This window comes from Scatophagus argus, chromosome 6 (assembly GCF_020382885.2).
Source record: "Scatophagus argus isolate fScaArg1 chromosome 6, fScaArg1.pri, whole genome shotgun sequence".
NCBI lineage: Eukaryota > Metazoa > Chordata > Actinopteri > Scatophagidae > Scatophagus > Scatophagus argus.
Genome location: NC_058498.1, coordinates 7244760 through 7264608, shown reverse-complemented (window position 1 = coordinate 7264608; position 19849 = coordinate 7244760). Strand labels below are relative to the sequence as shown.

Genomic DNA, 19849 nt, shown 5'->3' with positions numbered 1-19849 from the left:
ACCCCGGTATTAAGCAGGAGTCATTCTGTATTTCCAGGGGAAATCATGGGGTGGCACAGCAGAACCGCAGCTCTTGCAGCAGGTTGCATCAGTCTGGTCGTATCAGGCCTGTCGAGATGTGAAGAGCGCCCCCCCGACGCAGCTCTCGGCATGACTGATGCAAGGTGAAACCACCTCACGAGGAGACAAGTGAGCTCATATTTACCAACAGCCAAGGACAGCCATGTGACGGCTCGGATATCAGGGAGTGTTACTGATAAAGGGATTTATGGCGCTGAATCAGATGAAACGGCCTCAGCCTTGGCTAAAAGATAAGACTGCCAGTTAATATGAAACTAGAGAGGCAGAAAAAGGGGGAAAGTACAGTTGTTTTTACTTCAGTCCTTAGGGTTTTGAGCAAAACACAAAGACACCACAGTAACCAGACAGACGAGTGTGTAGTTCAAAGCATTTTATTGTATTTTTTTTTTTAGAAAAACAATACAAAATTCTGTAGCAACTGTCAGAAATGTTGCCTTGAGTGAACTGCAATCATTCACATGGTACAGTAAAGTGCTTATTTTAAATCAAAATATTTTTTTTTTTACTTTACAGATGTATTTGTTTCAAATTACTACCCATGTCTACAATGGGCTTGGGGTGATTCGGACAGTATTAAAATCAGGTGTCAGCTCTCGAAAAGACTGAGGACTTTATCAACATAGACGGAACAACCCCACACCACGTCCATGAAATGGAACAGTTTATTAAACATTTTATCAATGTTGCTGGATTGTAAATGCTTGCCTGTGGGCTACATTCAAATCGTGAGGAGGCTGATGATGGTGGTGGACTGCCCATTTCCATGAACTGAATATTAATACTTCCTTACTTCAAAATGACTTCGGAATATTAAAAAAAATTGCGAGGCTTCAGGATATCATTTTGTCCCCCCTCCCACCCCCATAAAAGGCAGTCCAAACAAAGCTACTGCCGTTTGACAAAAGTAGAAATGGTCATGACCAAGAAAACTCTTACTATACCATTCAGTATATTACAGAGTATGGTCAAAGTCTGTGCGTTTCTGAGTATCCAACCCTATCAAAAAAGTAGGGACTAACTTGTCTGATGCTCAAAAGGGAGAAAAAGGCAGAATACTGAACTGTATTGTTAAATTTAAAACCAAGATCGCCTTGATCATCAGCTTAATGCTTTTGAGATTACCGATAGGAGTTTCCCAAATGGAGAAGAAACAGCTGCATACACAAATTCAAGTAAGTCTTATTATAAGACATAAAACCCCATAACTATGCATCTGTAGAATGGTATTTTAGAACTATTACAGTGTCCTATATTATCAGCATAATGGGTCCTTTGACACCAAGGGAGCCATTTCCAGAGTACCGTCACTGCAGTGCTGGCGACAGTAGACGTGGACAATCAGAAGTCCCCACTTCTCACTGCTAGGTGATGGATCGCGTGTTCAATATCATGACTTTGAACCCTCTTTGGTGAAATGGCTACAGTGTTGTGAGACCTCATCACCTGTCCATTACCTGTCAGTTTCAAAATGAGCTTAATGAACTTAATCTGAACAAAAAGAACAACAACGACACACACACACACACACACACACAACAGAAAAAAAAAAAAAGATTATTGCAGACTCTTGCACGTAAAAAAAAAAAAAAAACAACTTAAAAACTCGCCTTCACTGGGCACGAACGCTCCAGCTCAACTAAACTCTGTCCATTTCACCTTGTACACCATACTCTGAACTTTTAAAAACACAAAACATAAAAAAAAAAAAAAACTTAAAGGAAAACATCCGGCGTTTCACCTGAACTGAACAGCACCTGCATGAAAATCACCTTATAGAAAATAAAAGCTTATTAACAGCCATAAAAATGGAAAAAAAGAAAAGAAAAAAAAAATCAGTGTGGCACATTGACATGGAGTTTTCAAACATGAAGTAAACTTAATACAGCTACACATCTGTGGAAGACTTTTTTTTGTTGTTTTTCTTTTTGTGGAATGTTTTTCCTTTTTTTTTAATGTTTCTTTTATGAAAAAAAAACAAAACAAAAAACTCTTCTCCCTCTTACTTTGCAATGAGAACTTGTAATGTCGCCATTTTGAATGGGGTGTCTCGTCAAGAACGAGACGATGGTGAACCCCTGAAGAAGACGATGATGGTCCAAATGAATGTGTTCAAATCAATAAATGACACATGGGTCACATTGGCCAAAATGTGCTTTTCAAAACCCCTGATAGAAGTTTTAACCTTTACTGACAAAATATTCAAGGTTAAATCTAATGCATAAATTGATCGTAGAAAGGACAAAAAAAAAATTAAAAAAAATACAAGTTGTGGTTGTCACAGCGGGACACATCATGAATTCTTTACAACGAAAGTAAATGACCCACTTTCACTTGCCAAGCCATTTAACGTCACCAGTTTATACCAACATATCAGTTAAACTTCAGAGCTAACGCAGAAGTCTTATTTAGAGGTGGCCCTGCATCATAACCCAAGTGCAATAGTTTAATTCAATACTATTAGACTTGCCTGACTGTCACACATAAACAATGAAAAGGTGTGTCCTCCTATAATTTAGCATGTAAGATCACATAATAAACTGTATGTATCGGTGCAACAGATAAGTAATGGCAGGCTGGGTACAGACAAACATTCTTTGCTCCAAGAGCATTAAGTGCATGGCCACCAAGCTAGATGAGTGCGTGTTTGATCTCAGACACTTACAGAAGAGGCTCAGTATTGAGGAATTTCTTAAATGACAGAAAAGAGAAAAAAAAAAAAATCTTTGAAGTCCCTAGCCACATAATGGACCACACCAGGCACCGACAGCATTGGCTTACAGCCCTTGCAACCCCTTATGCTGAATCCCTTCGAGACAGGACAGCCTTCATCTTGGCGTATTGCATAAGCTTGTACGTATCTGCAGATGGGCCATTTATGCGTATACATACAGGCAAAGAGAACATTCCAACTTAATTCACAGTGGATCCAGTTGTAACGTGGGAGCAGCACAGCAGGTTGTCCTTTGGTGTCTGAGCTTAGTCTCAAGATAAGTGTTCTGATTTCTTCTGAACTGAGATTTATGAAAAAAAAAGGACATAACTTAGAAAATACTTCCCTCTCTCTCTCTCTCTCTCTCTCGCTCTCCCCCAAATCATGAAATGGCCCTCCTCCCAAACCCTGACATGCACATTTGCGTGTGTTTGCTATATGCAGGCCCTGGGCTGATGTGCTTCAGAAGTGCTACAGAAGGGCAGAAGGCATTTAGAGAAAGGGCTGCAAGAAGTATCTCCCTTTACAGCGAGGCAAGAAAGCCTGAATGGCAGAGGAACCAAGGCCAGCTAGAGTGAGGGAGAGGGGCCAGAACTGGAGAGGGAGAGTCTCAGGGTAGTCTTAGATCTGGACTTGAAACTTAACGGAAGGTCGGAGGTCAGGGTTGACAAAGTTCAGGCACAGTCCCCCACAATAACAAGAGGGGCCAAGAGCTGACGAAGCTCCGCAGCAGAGACGGGCCCTCCCTTGGGTTGGCTGTTTCGCTGCCTGCGCCTGGCCAGCTTGGAGTTGGAAGGAGGAGAGAGTTGCATAGAAGAGCCAGTAGCGGTAACAACAAAGGGGACTTCCTGCTGCTGCTGTTCTTCCATGCCATCTTGTGCAGCCAGCTGCCGGTTCACAGCCATGGCCTTATCGGCAAAGAAGGTCAGATCTCTGGCGTTGCTGGTTCTAATGGACAAGACAAATATAACCATTGTTTGGTCTTAGATATTTACAACTTGTATTTAATGTCTTAAGTGTCTAAAGGAATATAGTCTTCAGTAGCTGTTAAAATTTTCTCACCTTTGATGTAAAATGGGTGTCGGCAAAGTATGAGATGCACCCTGAATAGAATAAAAACAAAGTTAATTAAAAATCTCAACATTTACCTAAACATTAAGAATGTCTGTGAAAGAGTTGCAGAAGAGGTTGGATGAGTTTAAGACTTACCCCCTGAACCCAAGGGTGCTGCAGCACCTGGCTGGCACTCAGGCGGTTTTTGGCGTCCCGTACAAGAAGTTTGGATATTAGATCTTTGGCACTTGAGGAGATGTGAGCCCAGTCTTTCTCTGGAAACTCGTATTTTCCTTCCTGGATGCTCTCAAACAAAGTGTTCTAGAAAGGGACGCAGAAACATTTATCAGTTACCCTGACCTGGATGGAGAAGATGCATTATTTTCACTAATGTCCTGTACAAAATATGGCAAAGCTGAAGGGCTGAATGAATGTTTCACATTCTATACCTGGCAAGTGTGGCAGGGTTCCCCTAATTCCCAGCCACAGTCACCACCACAGCGGCCTACGAATGGTGGGTAGCCACTCAGCATGATGTAGAGGATGACCCCAAGGCTCCACAGGTCACAGCGCTTGTCATAAATTGTGGCCTCTTCACTGAAGGCCTCAACCACCTCAGGTGCCATGTACTCTGCAGAGCCACACTGTGAGACAGAGGAAACAAAAACAAGTCTGTCAGCTCCATGGATGACAATGGGGGAGGAAAAAAAAAGGCAGAAAACAGTAACCATAGCAGAAATGGAGTAAAGAGAAAGTAACAAGTCTCTCTTGGCTGCAGCTTGCATTCCTAGCTCAGCTGATACCTCGTGGTTGTAAGTGTTAAAGCTTGAGGCCCACTCTTGGGCTGTGCAGTGGTGGAGCAGCGTATGTGACAGTCACATGCTTAGCTACAGTGATGGGTTCATTCGCAGTGCACTACACAGCTTTCTCAATGTATTAAGAACACCTAAGAAGGAACATCATGTACAATTACACATCAAGAGTGGAGGAACAGAGGGCTAAGCTGTAATGAGGCAGGTTAGTGTGGGCAGGCAGCAGCAGTGAGTCACTGCTTTAACAATCCAGCTGTCCACAAACCAGGCCGAATGGGCTGAGGCCAATGACAGGCTCAGCTCTGACGGTGCCTTGTTATGTAGCTAAGAAAGAAATTAGGCCAAACACTAAGCACGGAAAAGAGGATTGGTCGTCCTGCAGAGCCACAGACTGGGCTGAGCCCTCGCCAGTTATGTAACTTGGAAACACAAACACCAAATGCCGTTTTAATACTTAACAAAAAAGAAGAGCAGGTCGCTAGTTCAGCAGGACACATTGGAATTTGTGGAAATTCATTCTACCAGCAACTTTTAGTGTCATATGAATTGAGATTTCCAAAGGTTCTCCTAAAGACAAATCAACTGGTATACATTCTGAGAACCTGCTCTGAGAATACTTGTTAATCCATCCTTCGCTCGATCAATTATTTTCATTTCCATCATGGAAAACCTCTCTGTCCCATATTCTTCCATCTGTGTTAGAGCCATGTTTACATTGAGCAGGAATCTATTGTGTCCCAGGTCCATATCCCAGCTGTCTCCCGACTCCTCCTCCACCCTGCTGCACCCTTATGTAATGAAATTTGCTGCACAGGAATCTCATCTCAGACAAAGCTGCTTCTGTCAGAGAGAAAACCCCCAACCCCCACATTTCCACCAACAACATGTCTGGGGTGACTGCCTTCACAGACAAGCCCCCAGGATTCAGGCCAAATGCAGCTGCCACAGAAAAAAAAACAAACACACACACACAAAAAGGATATTTTTGCCTACCAAGGTGCCCTAACATTGAAAGGCAAAGCGATAGCTGTGCTCGAAAAATAGCTATTGAGGCTAATCTTGCTTTAAAGCCACCCAAATACACTGCCAAAGACAAGTCAGAATAAGACAGCCAGTCCAGGACTGTCTCAAACTGCCAGCTGTGATGAGACGTGAAGGGGGGGTGGGGGCTCTTTGGCACAAATCTAAAGTCACATTCACATTCTTCCTGAGCTGCTGCTGCAAAAACCTTCTGAACTTGCATCAGTCACATCCTCCTCAAACCTTCTTGTAAGCTGCAGACAGTTGCTAATCAGCTGCTGTTACCGCAGGCTTTGTTGGTATTGCAACTTGGGGCTTTCCTGAAACCATGTGACTAGTCAGACCACACTGGCACACAGGCTTACAGTAAGAAGACCTGTTCTGTCGTCATGCGGCCGCACCTGCATCCATGACAAGAACAAATAACACGAGCGTTTCCTTCTTTCTTTCTAACTGTCTAAGCTAGTCGTGTGTGGCGTCTTCCTGTTGCAGTTCCTTCCAGATTCCAACTGCTGTACACGAGGACTGAAATTCCAACAGGCAGATTTATTTCATGCGGCGCAGACAGGCAGCCACATGGGCAGATTTCCTACTAAACTAAAATTAGCCTTTTCCTAGAAAGGTCCCTCTTCACTGCATTACTAGCAATTCTATTTTGTACTAGAGAGCACAAAAACATCCACTCTAAACTTAATGTTTTCAAACAACCCCTATTTAAATGTATTCAGTTGGATCAACAACATACACAATAAATGCCAAACCACCCTGAATTGTGCAACAGCAACTATAGGAATGTGGGCTAAGTGGGAGCAGAGTGAGAGCCAATAGTGAGATGAAAATCAGATAACATTGTTCCTGTGATCAAGGCAAAGAAAACAAGCCAGAGCGCATGAGCTGACTGGGTGTTTGCCCCACCCAGTTACCCTCCCCCTCCCACCGGTCTAGCCAATCACAGCTCAGTTGCTAGGTGTATGGGCAAAGACTAAAATTTCCAGAACAAGCCTTATACACAGCCTTTGTGCAATGAACATAAAGAAAGCGCAGACCAGCACAAGTGTGGTTGGGGCCACTGGGTGGAGACTAAGCAGAAAGAGAGAGAGGGAGGGGGGGGATGTTTTTCCCTCATACCACAGAGAGAAAAGGGAAATGAGAGTCAGTGTGTTTTGGTTTTATTGTAACTTCTTCATACCACAGGACATGGCCTTGTAAAAGTCACAATGTGTTCCCTGCAGCTTATTTTTTCTTCTTTTTTTTTTTTACACTTTGCTATCACACCGTCTCTTATCCTCAGGAAACAACTTTTCATTCACTGCATCATTCTTTGCATTAGGTCAAGTTTTGTACTTATGCACAAAAATTTACAGAACAATAAAACTTGATATAAAAAAGGTAGGGAGGCAGGACACACCCAGAAGCAATAAAAACAAGACCAGACAAACTAATAGACTCAACCCAATGCCTCAAACACATGCAGACACAACATTGTCCATGTAGACTACACACGAGGTGCCTCGTGGTCCCACAATTATCTCCCCTTCACATGGGCCCTCTACACATTAGTTCTGCTAAAGGAAGATGAGAAGTTACCAGTGTAGAAACCCCTCACCCACCCCTACATTCCTGTAGACTGAACTATCCTTCACCTGCTCCGGTTCATCTATACAGCCCCCCAGACAACCAACAGACAGTTTGTGTTGACACAAGTTGAAAACTTGCCAGATCAACTTTGCCATTCCTCTTTGAGGGTCCCACTTTTCTGGGCACACAGGATTTGAGTTGTGACGACAGCAGGGGGGTTAAACAATCATGACCCCAAAGCTCATGGGCCTTAATATTTGCAACTGATAAGCAATAGGACAGGGGATATCTATCCAAGTGTTGCTGATATTTCAGCGTGATAAGAAAAGGGCAAAAGCTGCCCATCTAGGGAAATTCAGAAAATAATCCTCATCATTTCAGAGAAACTGCCCAACACTGAACTACCTTAACCTCAAAACACAACATTCTCAGTCTCCCAATCAGCAGTTCTTCTGCAGCTTACGCCACTGAGAATTTCCCAATAGGCAACCAGGCAGTTGGACCCAATAAAGACATTGTTTTACAGCCTGAAAACTCCCAAGCTTATCCACAACAAGGACACAAACCACTGCACAGGCAAATGTGACCAATACCGTAAGAGAAGTTAATCTCATCCTTGCTCTCAATTGCTATGCCCATAGATAGTTAAAATACTTTTCCCTTCACCCATACCCTACCACTGTCCCATTTATGAAACTGGTCCAAGTCATTTGGAAATATGTAGGTGGACTTACAGGAGTGAGGAGCTCAGGGGTGGAGATGGGTGAGCTGTCGCTGTTCAACTTGATCCCACTGCCCAAGTCAAAGTCACAGATTTTGACCGGTGAAATCTGACAGATAAGACAACAGAATTATTAAAATCCATCATTTTTTTAAATATTCATTTCATATCATTTGTGTGGAATATCTACTTGTGGGAGCAGAGATTTCCACTGTCATTTATCATCAGCAAAGTTCACATTGTTATCTTTGAGCAACTTATCACATGTTATTACCAAATTAGCTGCCCTTTAAACTATCTGGGCTGAAACATGTTCGCAGTAAACTCACCTTGTCTGCACTCTCACAGAGAATATTCTCAGGTTTCAGGTCTCTATGTGCCATTCCTAGAAAACAAATATGTGCCGAATCAAGGAATGTATTTTTTTTTTTAACATAACAATTTAAAAACAAGAAGGAAGCCATTCATTCATTTCTGCACACTGCTGAGCCCTAGAGGTACTAAAATTGCTTGTTAATTCGTGTGAGTGGTCTCACCCTTGTTATGCAGGAAGTCTAGAGCACTGGCAATGTCCTGCACGACAACACTGGCTTCCTGCTCACTGAATCGACGTCTCTTGTGAATCTGTGCCAATATTGACCCTGTGGGGGGGTTACATTTATACCGTACGTCAGTTCTTTTGCAAACAAATAGCATAAATGCATTCCCACATAGACACAAACAAATGGCTAGAGACATAATAAACAAATAGGATAAACAATAAACAAAGGGATCCGATGAAGCAGTTATAGTTCACTGACCTCCTCTAAGCTTTTCAAACACCAGGTAGAATTTGTCTTCCTCTTCAAAGAACTCCACCAGCTCCAGGATGTTACTTTATAGGGGGAAAAAACACACTGTGAGCTAGGAGTAACAGTCATCTAGTACCCACTGATTGAAATGAAAATTTTCTGCACTATGGACTAGAGGGCTTTAAAAGACAGTGTAGCACAAATTGGATCTTTCAGTTTGAAGTAATTTCTGCATACGTTTATCTGGTGGCATTACTTTAGTTGGTCATAATAGAAGGACAATACCTGTGGCCCTGGCACTGATAAAGCATCTCAACCTCACGAAAGACACGGCTGCGGCTGTGACCTGGTCTTTTCTCGATGATCTGGAACAGAACATTTTGGTTCAGACACTTTATCTAAACACAGCCTCCTATACAAATGAGTTTGACTTTCTGACTTAAATGTTTTCCACAGCAGTAGGAGAGAGGACAATTCTGAAAGTGCTCAGATAGCCTAAGAAAAACCGAGCCCATCGGTGAGACTTAATATCAGGATAGAGGTTACCCCTCACACTGAATCACAAAACTCCACCAGGGGCTGTGTTTACTTAAGACCAGGCGTGCATTATATATATTCCATATGCAGAGTCCCATAACTGTTTTCCTTCCAGACTTGTATCCCCCCTGCTTTTCTACTTTTATCCCACCCTGTGACACAGTTGCAAAGATAGTTTAACCTACTTTCAAGCAGCAAGCCAAAGCAGGGACAGAACAGAATGAAAATGAAACAAAAGCAGCTCTATATTTAACCTTCATGTGAGACCCATATTTAAAACTTAAGTGCCCTTAAGGATCCATAAGCATTCCTTTGAATCATCTTATGATAATCCAAAACTGTTTATGATAAACAAAAAAAAATCCTCTCTAAATATAACTTTGTGCTGCCTGGAACTAAACCACCAAGGGGCCACCAGCTGCATAATGTCCTGCCAAGAGAGACAGAAAGACAGACTGCTGACACCAAAGCAAAAAGGCCTGAATTTTCCAGCCCTGGTTGGTTATTGTCTGCTTGGGAGGCTGTGCATGTTTCTCTTCCTGGTAGCTGGATTACAGCTGCTATTGAAGCCCAGTGGGGCCAGAGTTTCAGTGTGTGTCTAGGATTAAAGCACAGACAAGAGGCCTGTGAACAGCCCAAAGCCTCTGCACTGTTTCAGTCTGAGTCAGCAGCACAAACAGACCCCAATCAGTTCACTTTCTCCTGATCACTACACAAACCTTCCACCCTGTTAATGACACAGGCAGATAAAAAAAAAAAAAAAAGTAAAGCATAGTTGTTTGATGCATTATCAACATGTTAAGCAGGTCTGCATTTATGTGATCTACAGTTGTTTATCCAATCCCACAGATCAGAATCACAACAACCTGCTGCAAAACAAGGCCCCACAAAGTCATACACTGCAGGTCCAAACATCCTCCCAGGGTGGCGAAATAATACAGTTAAAGAAAAGGATCTGTTGGGGAAACAAAGGTTCAGATGGGCACACATTGCAAGGCCCTCTGCTCATCCTTGCTGCTCTGAGACTTTTGTTGCAATTGCAACACAAGGAGCCCACACAGCTTTTCCCAGTCTGTAGGGGGAGGGGAGACACTGGACATCTGGCAAGAGGCAGTCTGAGCCCCTACCGACTCCTAAATGACCTCTAATAACTGAGGACCCGCATGCCTCCTCCCCCAGAACTGCAAAGTCCCAAGGGATCTACCAAATCATCCTAGGGTAAACAATTCAAACAGATCACAAGTCACAACAGAATCTGTGCTCCAGTTCCTCTGAAATATTAATGGCACGATATGGACACTTGCTCTTTGGGGAGCCAACCTTTAAAGGTCACTTTCTTTCAAACTTTAACATAATTACACTGCAAATGAGATTTAATCAGAAGTTAAAAAAATAGCTTGGTGTTTACGTCTGGAGTCCTAGTGGGATTAATAGGTTAAGGGCCAGGAATTTATGAAAAGAATCCCAGTCCCACTTCTCTTCACTAGAGCAAAAACAAAATATTTCACAATCTTTTCTTGCTTAAAATCTTAAAATGAGGAAATGAGCATTGTATATATATGTGTGTGCATGTATGAAGGCCAAAAAGGAAGTCCCCAGGAGCTAAGACACGTTTTCTCAAGTACATACCCCTTTTGGAGAGGAAAAGGACACAAAAAAGTACAACTGTACTGAGTGAGAAGGAGAACAAAGCAGTGTAAACACGCTGGGTCATAACTCTCACCCAGCACCCCTCCTTCCTCTCTATGTGGGTTTTTGTTTTGGCACATTTACCAGTACACAATGTTCTCATTAAGAGCGTCCTCTGCAGGCAATAGGAGTAAAGAAAAGGGGTGGGTATATCCCTCCCAGCTCTCTGATAGGCTGACAGCGTACAAAAACAGCGAGGGGAAGGGCCTGCTGACAGCAGCTAGTGCTGCACACTCAAGGAAAAAAAGCACAGCAGTAGCACAACACAGATGAGAGCCTGCAGACATCCGCTCTAGAGAGGTGAACTAAAGGAAAAAAAAAAAAAAGAAGAAAAATCCTGCCCCAGGATCAGAACTTTCCACAGCTAGATTTCTAAAGAATGACCAGTAGAAAAAAAAAAGCAACATTGGCTCAGCGATGCACATTCAATGGCCTTGATTTCTTCCAGTTATCACTTAAACCGTATGTAAAAACTTAATGATGAAGTAAGCACAATCCTACAAATTTAACACCTCTGTACTGTCACCACAGCCAAGGTACCCCACACAAACAGCAAACACGTGTTATGTGGCAACAACCACATTCACAGACTCATGAGAGAGAGGAGCACCAACTTGCAGCAATCGAGACCCAAATCGGAATCAGAATCAGAAAGCCTTTATTGTCATTATATACCTGGGTATACAATGAAATTTGGGATCAGGACCAAATCAAGACTAATTTTCCAGATATAATCAAATGTACCTATTTTGTGTGTGAGAATGTGTGCTTGTTTACCTTGACAGCATATTCTTTGTTGGTTATGAGGTTGATGCATGTTTGCACTCTGGCATAAGCTCCCTCTCCTAGTACTTCTTCCTGCAGTCTGTAGACATCTGTAAGTTTGGCAAGTTAGGAGAACACTCAATTTTATTACAGACCAGAGCTTCACATGTCCCAAGTGATAATGTTTTACAAACAGCTTTTTAAACAGGAACGCTACAATACTGAAAAAAAGCACTCACCCTCGAATCGTCCAGAGAAACTGTCTGTTGCCCGGCAACGCTTTTTCTTCTTGTTTCTCTTCTTGGCATCGGGGATGTCAATAGGCTGGCTGGAAGGCATGTCTGTAAAAACAGTAGTGCCTACATTATCGTGTGCTGGTTAGGAAATAACTCAAACAAACTCAATCACAACACTGAAAAGGAAAACAAAATTTAACAGCCAGTCACAATGTTTTTGTTGAGAGTAAACAGTACATTGTTAACCAAACTGTAGAAACCACTGCAATGACACAAGAGTTTTCAGGACATTCAAGTTACAATACTCACCATGTCTTGGGGAGGAATCAAAATTAAAAGATGAGTCAATAAGATGGGATCCATTTTTAGTGAAGTCATCAGATTCAAAGGGATTTTGGCCCTAGGGAGTAATAACAAAAATATGCTTGTTAAGGTATCTTATCAATTAACCTTTCTGCTGAGAGCATCATTTGTTAGTCAAAACAGATAAGAACTTTTCTTATCTCCTACCCTGCAACCATAAACTGAGAGCAGACTCAAAACCAGGGCTGACAAAAATCTGACAATACACACCACAATACGAGGGCTTTAACATGGGATATTCTTGGGTTTCATTATGACAGAAAATGAACCGCTGGCACAAACCTTTGCATGTAAACTATGAATTAAAGCAATGTTTTTGAGAATCCGTAGAGCATCACAAAAATAACAATACTCAAATGTTCTTAGAATTGAACACATCTCTAAATATTAAACAGACTGATGGACAAAAACATTCAAAATAATCATCATTAGCTGATGCCCAGCCACCATGTAATCCAAAGCTTATTAGTAAATATGAAAGCAAGGGGCACACTGGCTGCAACCATTCTAACTAATGCAGTCACGCCTCCATATGCTAAACAAGAGGCATCAGGCCACACAGCATGTGAGTCAGCCATAAGATGTGGAAGAGCAACAGATGTGATTATATATAGCAAGGTGAGATCCATGCTGACAAATGGGCTCTGATTACAGAGTCTTCCCAAAGGGCATGCTAGCAGCCAAGCACCCATTTCGACAAATCTCAAACTCACCTTGAACGAGCGGTGGAATCCAGTGACTTCGGTTATCTTATTTTGCACCATTTTGCTTCTGTTTGGGGAGATTTTTTTTGGTTGATGTGCGGCGGCGACAGTGGTTTTTGGTATATCAATTTGCACTTCTCCGAAAGTTGTTTCAGAGAAAGTCGCAAGTGACCACACTGCGCTGGCTGGTGAGCTTGTTGAGGCGCTTTAAACGGGAGCCCTGTGGACAATACAAAACACACAGCAGCGTTATAAGCCTACCCCACATTACCAGAACAAATCATTGACATCCATCGTGGAATCACCAGAGTTTCACCAAGTTTCAGTGCCACCATGACCAAACAAACCAGACTATGAAAGACTGCGGTTAGCTAGTTAGTATTCATCACATGTTCGTGTGCTAATAAAACAGTGCAGCAACAGCTAGCAACAAATACAACACACGTTTACCTTAACTGTTACGATAGTTAAGGCCACTGAAACAGACCACGATATGATGATGCTACACAACGAAACTCAATACAACAGCTTGGGTATGTGAATAAGTGAACATGTCGGAAAGCTACGCCGTCCTCAGTTTAGCAGTCACGTTAGCGGTCGCTGCAGTAGCCACTGGGAGGCTAACGTTAGTTGTATATTAACACGCTCCTGAGTCAGCTCGCGAGCCGACCGTTAATGACAGATTTAAATCAGACGACAAAGGTCAGCTACCGTAAATACTGCAATGATACTGTAGTGTGGCGAGACAAATTCGACCTTCGGCGAATAAAAAAAGACAGTGTCGAATAAGAGTTAGCCAAAGCTACGTGTTTTACTCACCCCGTTGTTGATTTTACAGCTCCAGTGTTAGCGTCGTTGTTTGACCCACTGCTACAAAAGCCGCAGAGGACGGTCGCGGGGGGAGATGCCTGATCGGGAAGTGCGTGGAAGGTGGCTAGCAAGTCACAGCGTGGGTGCTTTTATAACCTCCCGGTGGCTCCTCCTTGTCTCCTCCCTCCTCAGGGCTGCATCAACGGACTGGATTGATCATGTGTTTTCTAGAAAAGGAAATGGTGGCTAGGTTCCATTTCGTCGCAGTGCAATAGCTTTACCACTTATCAAAGCCAGAAGCATAAATAACCTGTCGGAGGGTTATTGAAGACAATAAATGAGAAATGACTTGATGATGATCGTTGTTTAACAGCTCATATTGGGTGAAATTCGAGGTCTATTTCAGGAAAAGGCATCGGAAAGTAGTGATACACACGAAATGGTACTCGGCCAGTGAGCTCTGTTTTGTTTCACAGGCCACACGACGGGACGTATGGAGGAACGAAACGGCGAGTACGTGCTTATCTGCACAATCAGCCCATAGGGCTGTTTTGATGAAAGAGATGTGGAGATCTCACTGTGGGTGGAGAGCGACGGGACTAGCGCAACATGTAGACATACCAGATCCACAAGTTTAATCTGTGACGGAGTTGAAATCATCATAACTGTTTCGCCAGACGTCAAGGCCACAGCATAAATAGGAACTAGTACATTGAAGAGCAACTTGTCAGCTTTGTGCTATGTTGAATATATAAACAAAAAGTGCAGACACACACCACCCCTCTTCCTCTTTGTGTGTCTTAGAAATGGAAAAAAATTCAAATCTTTTATGACCTTAAACTTTATTATTACACCCAGTGATGAATGGCCGTGGCCAGATGGGTGTTCAAAGAAATCCCCCGCCTGAGTCACTGCATGCATCTACTCACACTACAGCGGTGGCATGACTTCAGCTGTTGTGGCATTTCAGTAAATCACGTTTTACTCCCATTACTCACATGCAATCTGGAAGATGTTTCAGATGTTGACTGTTTTTATTGGTAAAAGCAGCAAAGGGAAAAAAAGCAGGAGAATGTGCATCAATACGATGGCTACTTGCAGCACTGAAAGTAAAAATAGCCCCTCAATGCAGGGTGAATGACTCCCGTCAGTGTAGTTTTATAGGTTAGCTGTTATGTAGTTTAATCTGTAATAAAACTTCATCATTTATAAAATGACCCTGTGTTTCTTCAGCTGTTAAATAAATGCATTGGAGTAAAAAGCACAATATTTCCCTCTTAAAAGCTGTGGAAATGGATGGAAGTAGCTCAAATATGTGCTTAAGCACATTTTTTACATGCACTCAGTACTTTCACTGAAACATTAATGTCCAACTTTATGATACTTTACGATATTTATCACACTAACTGATAGATTTAAAAGTCTGTTTGCTTTTGGAGAAAGCAATTTTGTATACAACATGTTTCTGGACTTAAATGGCATGGGATGTGTAGTTAAAATACAAACAATTATTCACATAATGCAGTTATCATTTGGATGTTAGTTACAGTGACTTACAGATAAGGTGAGGACCACGGCTAGTTGCAGCCCCCACCTTTAGTGAATTGCAAGGAGGCAGATGCGACACGTTTTGGGGCCTGCTGAGGAGGCTGTTCAGACTCGAGGGGAGACACTATCTCATGGTTGTGATAATGAAAGAAATCCAAGAACTCAGATCATGTGGAAATGTGAGCTCACTTAACTCATCTGCTAATTGTGAGATGCCAAAGCAATATTGCCACAGACATGTCAAGTTCAAACAGTATCTCCGGAGATTAAACAAGAGGTACAGTAGAGGGAAATGCCTTTGTTATCGCATATTGATCTTATTCTTTTACGTGCGTGTCGATAATTAAGTCTAAATGCTCATGACAGAAAATGACCATTTCACCACATGTTGCATTATATGCTAAGAAGTGTAAATGCTTTATAGCACGTGCTTTGTTGTTAAACTGTATGTCCTGTGTGATTTATGTAAGCTTTTATTTACCATTGTATAATCCACAGTCAACAGACCTGCTCTGTATAGCATTAATTTATTGTTTATCATGGGTGTTCAAGTTAAAACCATGTACGGTTTGTTTTCAGGAGTCAAATGTCTTGTGACTGGAGGATTTCTGCCTCTCCTCCTCCTCTTCCTCCTCCTCCTTTCACCTTCTGCCCCTCAAACATAAGCCTGATGATAGCAAACATTACGCAAGCTCCTGGCAGCCTTATCCCCAGTCAGGAGCACATGGTGCAGTCGAAAGTTTAGTAGGAAAACAAGAACACACGTCGATGTGAGGGGGGTGGGGGGGTGGGCCTGTGTCACTACAGGTCAAAAGGAAGAGGGAGAGGTCGTCATAAATAACTTGAGGTGGTAACAACCCCATTTCTGATGTGAGTGGTAGTCAATCAGGAGACGCTCAGGAGGGGGCTGTCTGTATAGGCAGAGGTTATTCCAGTGTGAAATGTGATATAACAGAGGTGCATCTCTGTTGTTTATGTTGTTCGTGACGATACTGCAGTAGCTCAAGGCGAGTCCTCTACATTATCCCGATGCAGCACGGAGATAAAGCTGCGGATGTAGATATTTGTTCAACCAGTAGTGCTGTTGCCATCGCTCTCAGAAAGTGTGTGGATCCGCATCTTTTCCTTTGTGTTTAATGAATGTCCTTCTCGTGTCCACAGTAAGTCGCAGCGAACTTAAATTCAACCCATTTTCAAGATGTTTCAACCCCTCACTAACCCAATGACGGGCCAGTCAGTCAGCACAAATTCATGCTGCACAGTCAGATATTGTTCAGAATCATACCACTTTATTCCAAACCGTACAGCACTAATTTCTCTGGTTTCAAACTTTCCTGAAATACCAACTTCATTTACCACTGCAATTTTGTGAAAATCTGTATGAAATCATGCACAAGATTAGAACTGCAATAATTCTATCTGATGCAATAGTCCAGCCATTAAAAATATGGAGTCTTGGGTTTGAATATCTCACTCTGAGTAAACACCATGTAGCCTTAAGACAGAGGTGTCAATATAACTCTGCTATCCTCAATTCCTCAGGTCAATTCCTACAGCTATATGACCATGGAATAGTTTAAACACAAAAAAAAGCACAAAGCCACACCTTAAATTAGAAAAGTCACATTGACTGATGTGTCAACAGGACTGAACCAGCAGCATTTCTTGCAAAAACATTCCTTTACTGTCTAATTCAAACAGCACACTACATGCTATATGAATCTGTGCACATGAATACGCAACGTGCAGTCATACCTACAAATCTATTCATGAAACGCACGTCTGGCACATGCACATAAAACTGCCAAAGACAGAGAAGATAAGTGTGGTGGGAGCAGCCCGTCGTCTTACACTGTTACAATAAGCTGCATACTTTTCTCAAGTAAAGTCACAGTGCCTCAGGGTGCTGGTTGTACCTTTTCTAAGAAGCCTTCCCTGAGCGAACTTCCTAGAATCAAGTTCCCTCCAGTGAGGAAAAGACTCAGACATGACCCCTGGCATAAAACATATACCCTTTGAGTATTACAGTAGAAAGACAGAGTACTGCACCACTGAAATTAATCAAATATCCAGCAAAACTCCTTTAACACAGTTGGAGTTACCAAACATTTTGCAACAGAATTTGTTTTGTTCCAACTTTGCCTCTTTTTTTCTTCATTTTTTTTGCACTTTGTTCTTGTTACATAATCAAGTATAACAAAGCACTCCGAAGGTCTGAAATCATGTTTTTGAATTCTTAGAATCTCCTTTCACATTGGGCAATACGCCAACTGCTATCTGTTACTAATCACTCGCACACACGGACTTCTTGGACCGGGCTGCGGTGTCTGTGTCACTATTTAATTTGTGAATGAGCACCTGCTACACACAGCTTCAGTGTTTACATGTAACAATTCACCGCACATGCGCTACTTCACAGAAATGAATGGGAAGGGAGCAGGTTTAGGACGTACTGGAATAGACACGGTTTGCTTTTTCAATGACTGTATGATAATCACCCTTTGTGGTACTTTGTGCGTACTTCAGGCTAAATTACAGAGCGCAGAGGAACACTTGCATGTCCACAACAGAAAGGGAAATTGCTATTTCCTCTGGATCGTAGTCACTCTTGTTTACATAGTCGTTGGAAATGTTGATTTTCGAGATTTCACAACAGATGATGTAAAAGTCCTTAAATACAAAATGAGCTAATCTACAATGTGATTTTACTGCCTTACGGTTATTTTCTTTGTTTAATAATGTTCTTATTATTTAATCAGCTAACAGTTTGGCCTGTTAAACCCCAGAAAGCAGGTGACATCTTCAAGTAGTTTGTTTTATTCATGCCAGGCCATCAGCCACATATTTTTAAATTGGCGTCACATAAGACTAAGAAAAGCAAAATATTTGGGGATGTAGAAGCTGGCATAAGCAAATGTTGGGCATCTTTGACTGAAAAATGAGCGTAACGATAAAGGGCATTGGCTCAGTTTGGGACCAACAGAAAAACAGAAACTTCTCCTGTCCCCTCCCTCTTTCTTAAATAATCCATCTTATTTTACTGGAAATTCTGTGCATCCTCTGCGGCTGTGTGCTCCTACAGTCATGGTTACTTTTCTTGCCTACAAGCTTCAGCGCTGCTTGAGGCAACTGACTCGCTAAACCACAAAACCGTTAAGGGTGTGTGCTCATTCCACCATTTGCTGAGTCACGTTATCTCCCAAACCCCTTGCTCTACTTGTAGAATAATAACAACACTCGTGCCATCAAAACAACAGGCAGACGCCGCCTGTCAGAGCTGGACAAGCTTTAGTCCGATTGTGTGCACCCTGAAAAGTCCCCCCTCCCCCATTGTTTCTTTGGCCTCTTTCCAGTACCTTTCTTCTTCCAACTGCTGAGGCCTTAAGGGCTGCCTGGTACATTCCAGAAGAGAACACACAGTAAAGGGAGGGAAGAGCAAGAGGCAGACGCAGCCCATCTCACACGTACCACATGCTGCCAGAGAACAGTGTACGTACAGAACGTTTTGAGGAAGTGACTCCTCTTGGAGGAGGTGGAGGGAGGGACAATCCCGTAAGAGGATCAGGTTGCAGGCAGGCAGTGAGGTCATATCAGCGGTTGATGTTAATAAGGTAGATAGTTGCATCATGTTGAAATATTAAGATTTATATTGACGTGTCAAAACGTCGTCTCGTTCCAGCTTGAATGAGTGAGGGAGACTGGAAACAGTGTATTTTAGCTGTGGTGGAAAGCCCGAGTACTTTTTTACTTGTGTATTTCTACTTTATGCTATTTTACACTTTCACTTCACTGCTTTTCAGAGGGAAATACTGCACTTTTTACTCATCCACATTTATCTGACAACTGCAGCTTTTTAAAATAATGATACAAGTGACAATATTAGAAATGTATGTCAAATTTGCATATTCAGTGGGAGGAACGTAAATCAGAAACTTGCAGAAAGTTGTGGATATAAGATATATACTGTACATAATGTGTACTTTTAATATTTTCAAGGACATTTTTCAGACAGAGCTTTAATTTATTTTGCTAAATTTTAAATGCAGGCACTGAGGACTTTTTAGATGTCTTAAGATCATGACCCCAGCCGAGAAGTAACGAAGGAAAATGTGCCTTTACAAAATAAACTACCGGTACTTAAGATTTTACGACTGTCACCAGCTGTTGGCTCCCACAAGTTATCCTGTAACCATGTTTACATAGGAGTGCTCATTATTTACATTATCTAAACCACCAACACTGATCTTTAACTGATATTACAGTCTTTAGTTGATATTACAGCCACTGATCAAATGTTTAAAGGACTTGCCACAGATAACTTCCTCTAAATCTGACCAACAATGTTGTTCTTAAGCCTATTCATGACTGTTGTTTATCCAGTCATGCAAAGCCAGGCCCATTCAAAACAAAAACTCTCTGTATTCATCACAG

General features: G+C 42.2%; 1 protein-coding gene across 1 annotated transcript; it reads right to left on the bottom strand.

Annotated features, from left to right (window-relative positions):
• Positions 1-436: 436 nt before the first annotated feature.
• mknk2b (MAPK interacting serine/threonine kinase 2b) lies at positions 437-14036 on the bottom strand. Its single transcript, XM_046390768.1, has 14 exons — positions 13880-14036; positions 13070-13280; positions 12303-12393; positions 11997-12098; positions 11770-11867; positions 9052-9131; positions 8776-8849; positions 8512-8616; positions 8305-8360; positions 7989-8084; positions 4294-4488; positions 4001-4165; positions 3854-3894; positions 437-3739 (listed from the first exon to the last, which is right to left on the bottom strand). Exons 2-14 carry the CDS (start codon positions 13118-13120, stop codon positions 3466-3468), a joined length of 1428 nt encoding a protein of 475 aa, XP_046246724.1. The 5' UTR covers positions 13121-13280; positions 13880-14036; the 3' UTR covers positions 437-3465.
• Positions 14037-19849: the final 5813 nt, after the last annotated feature.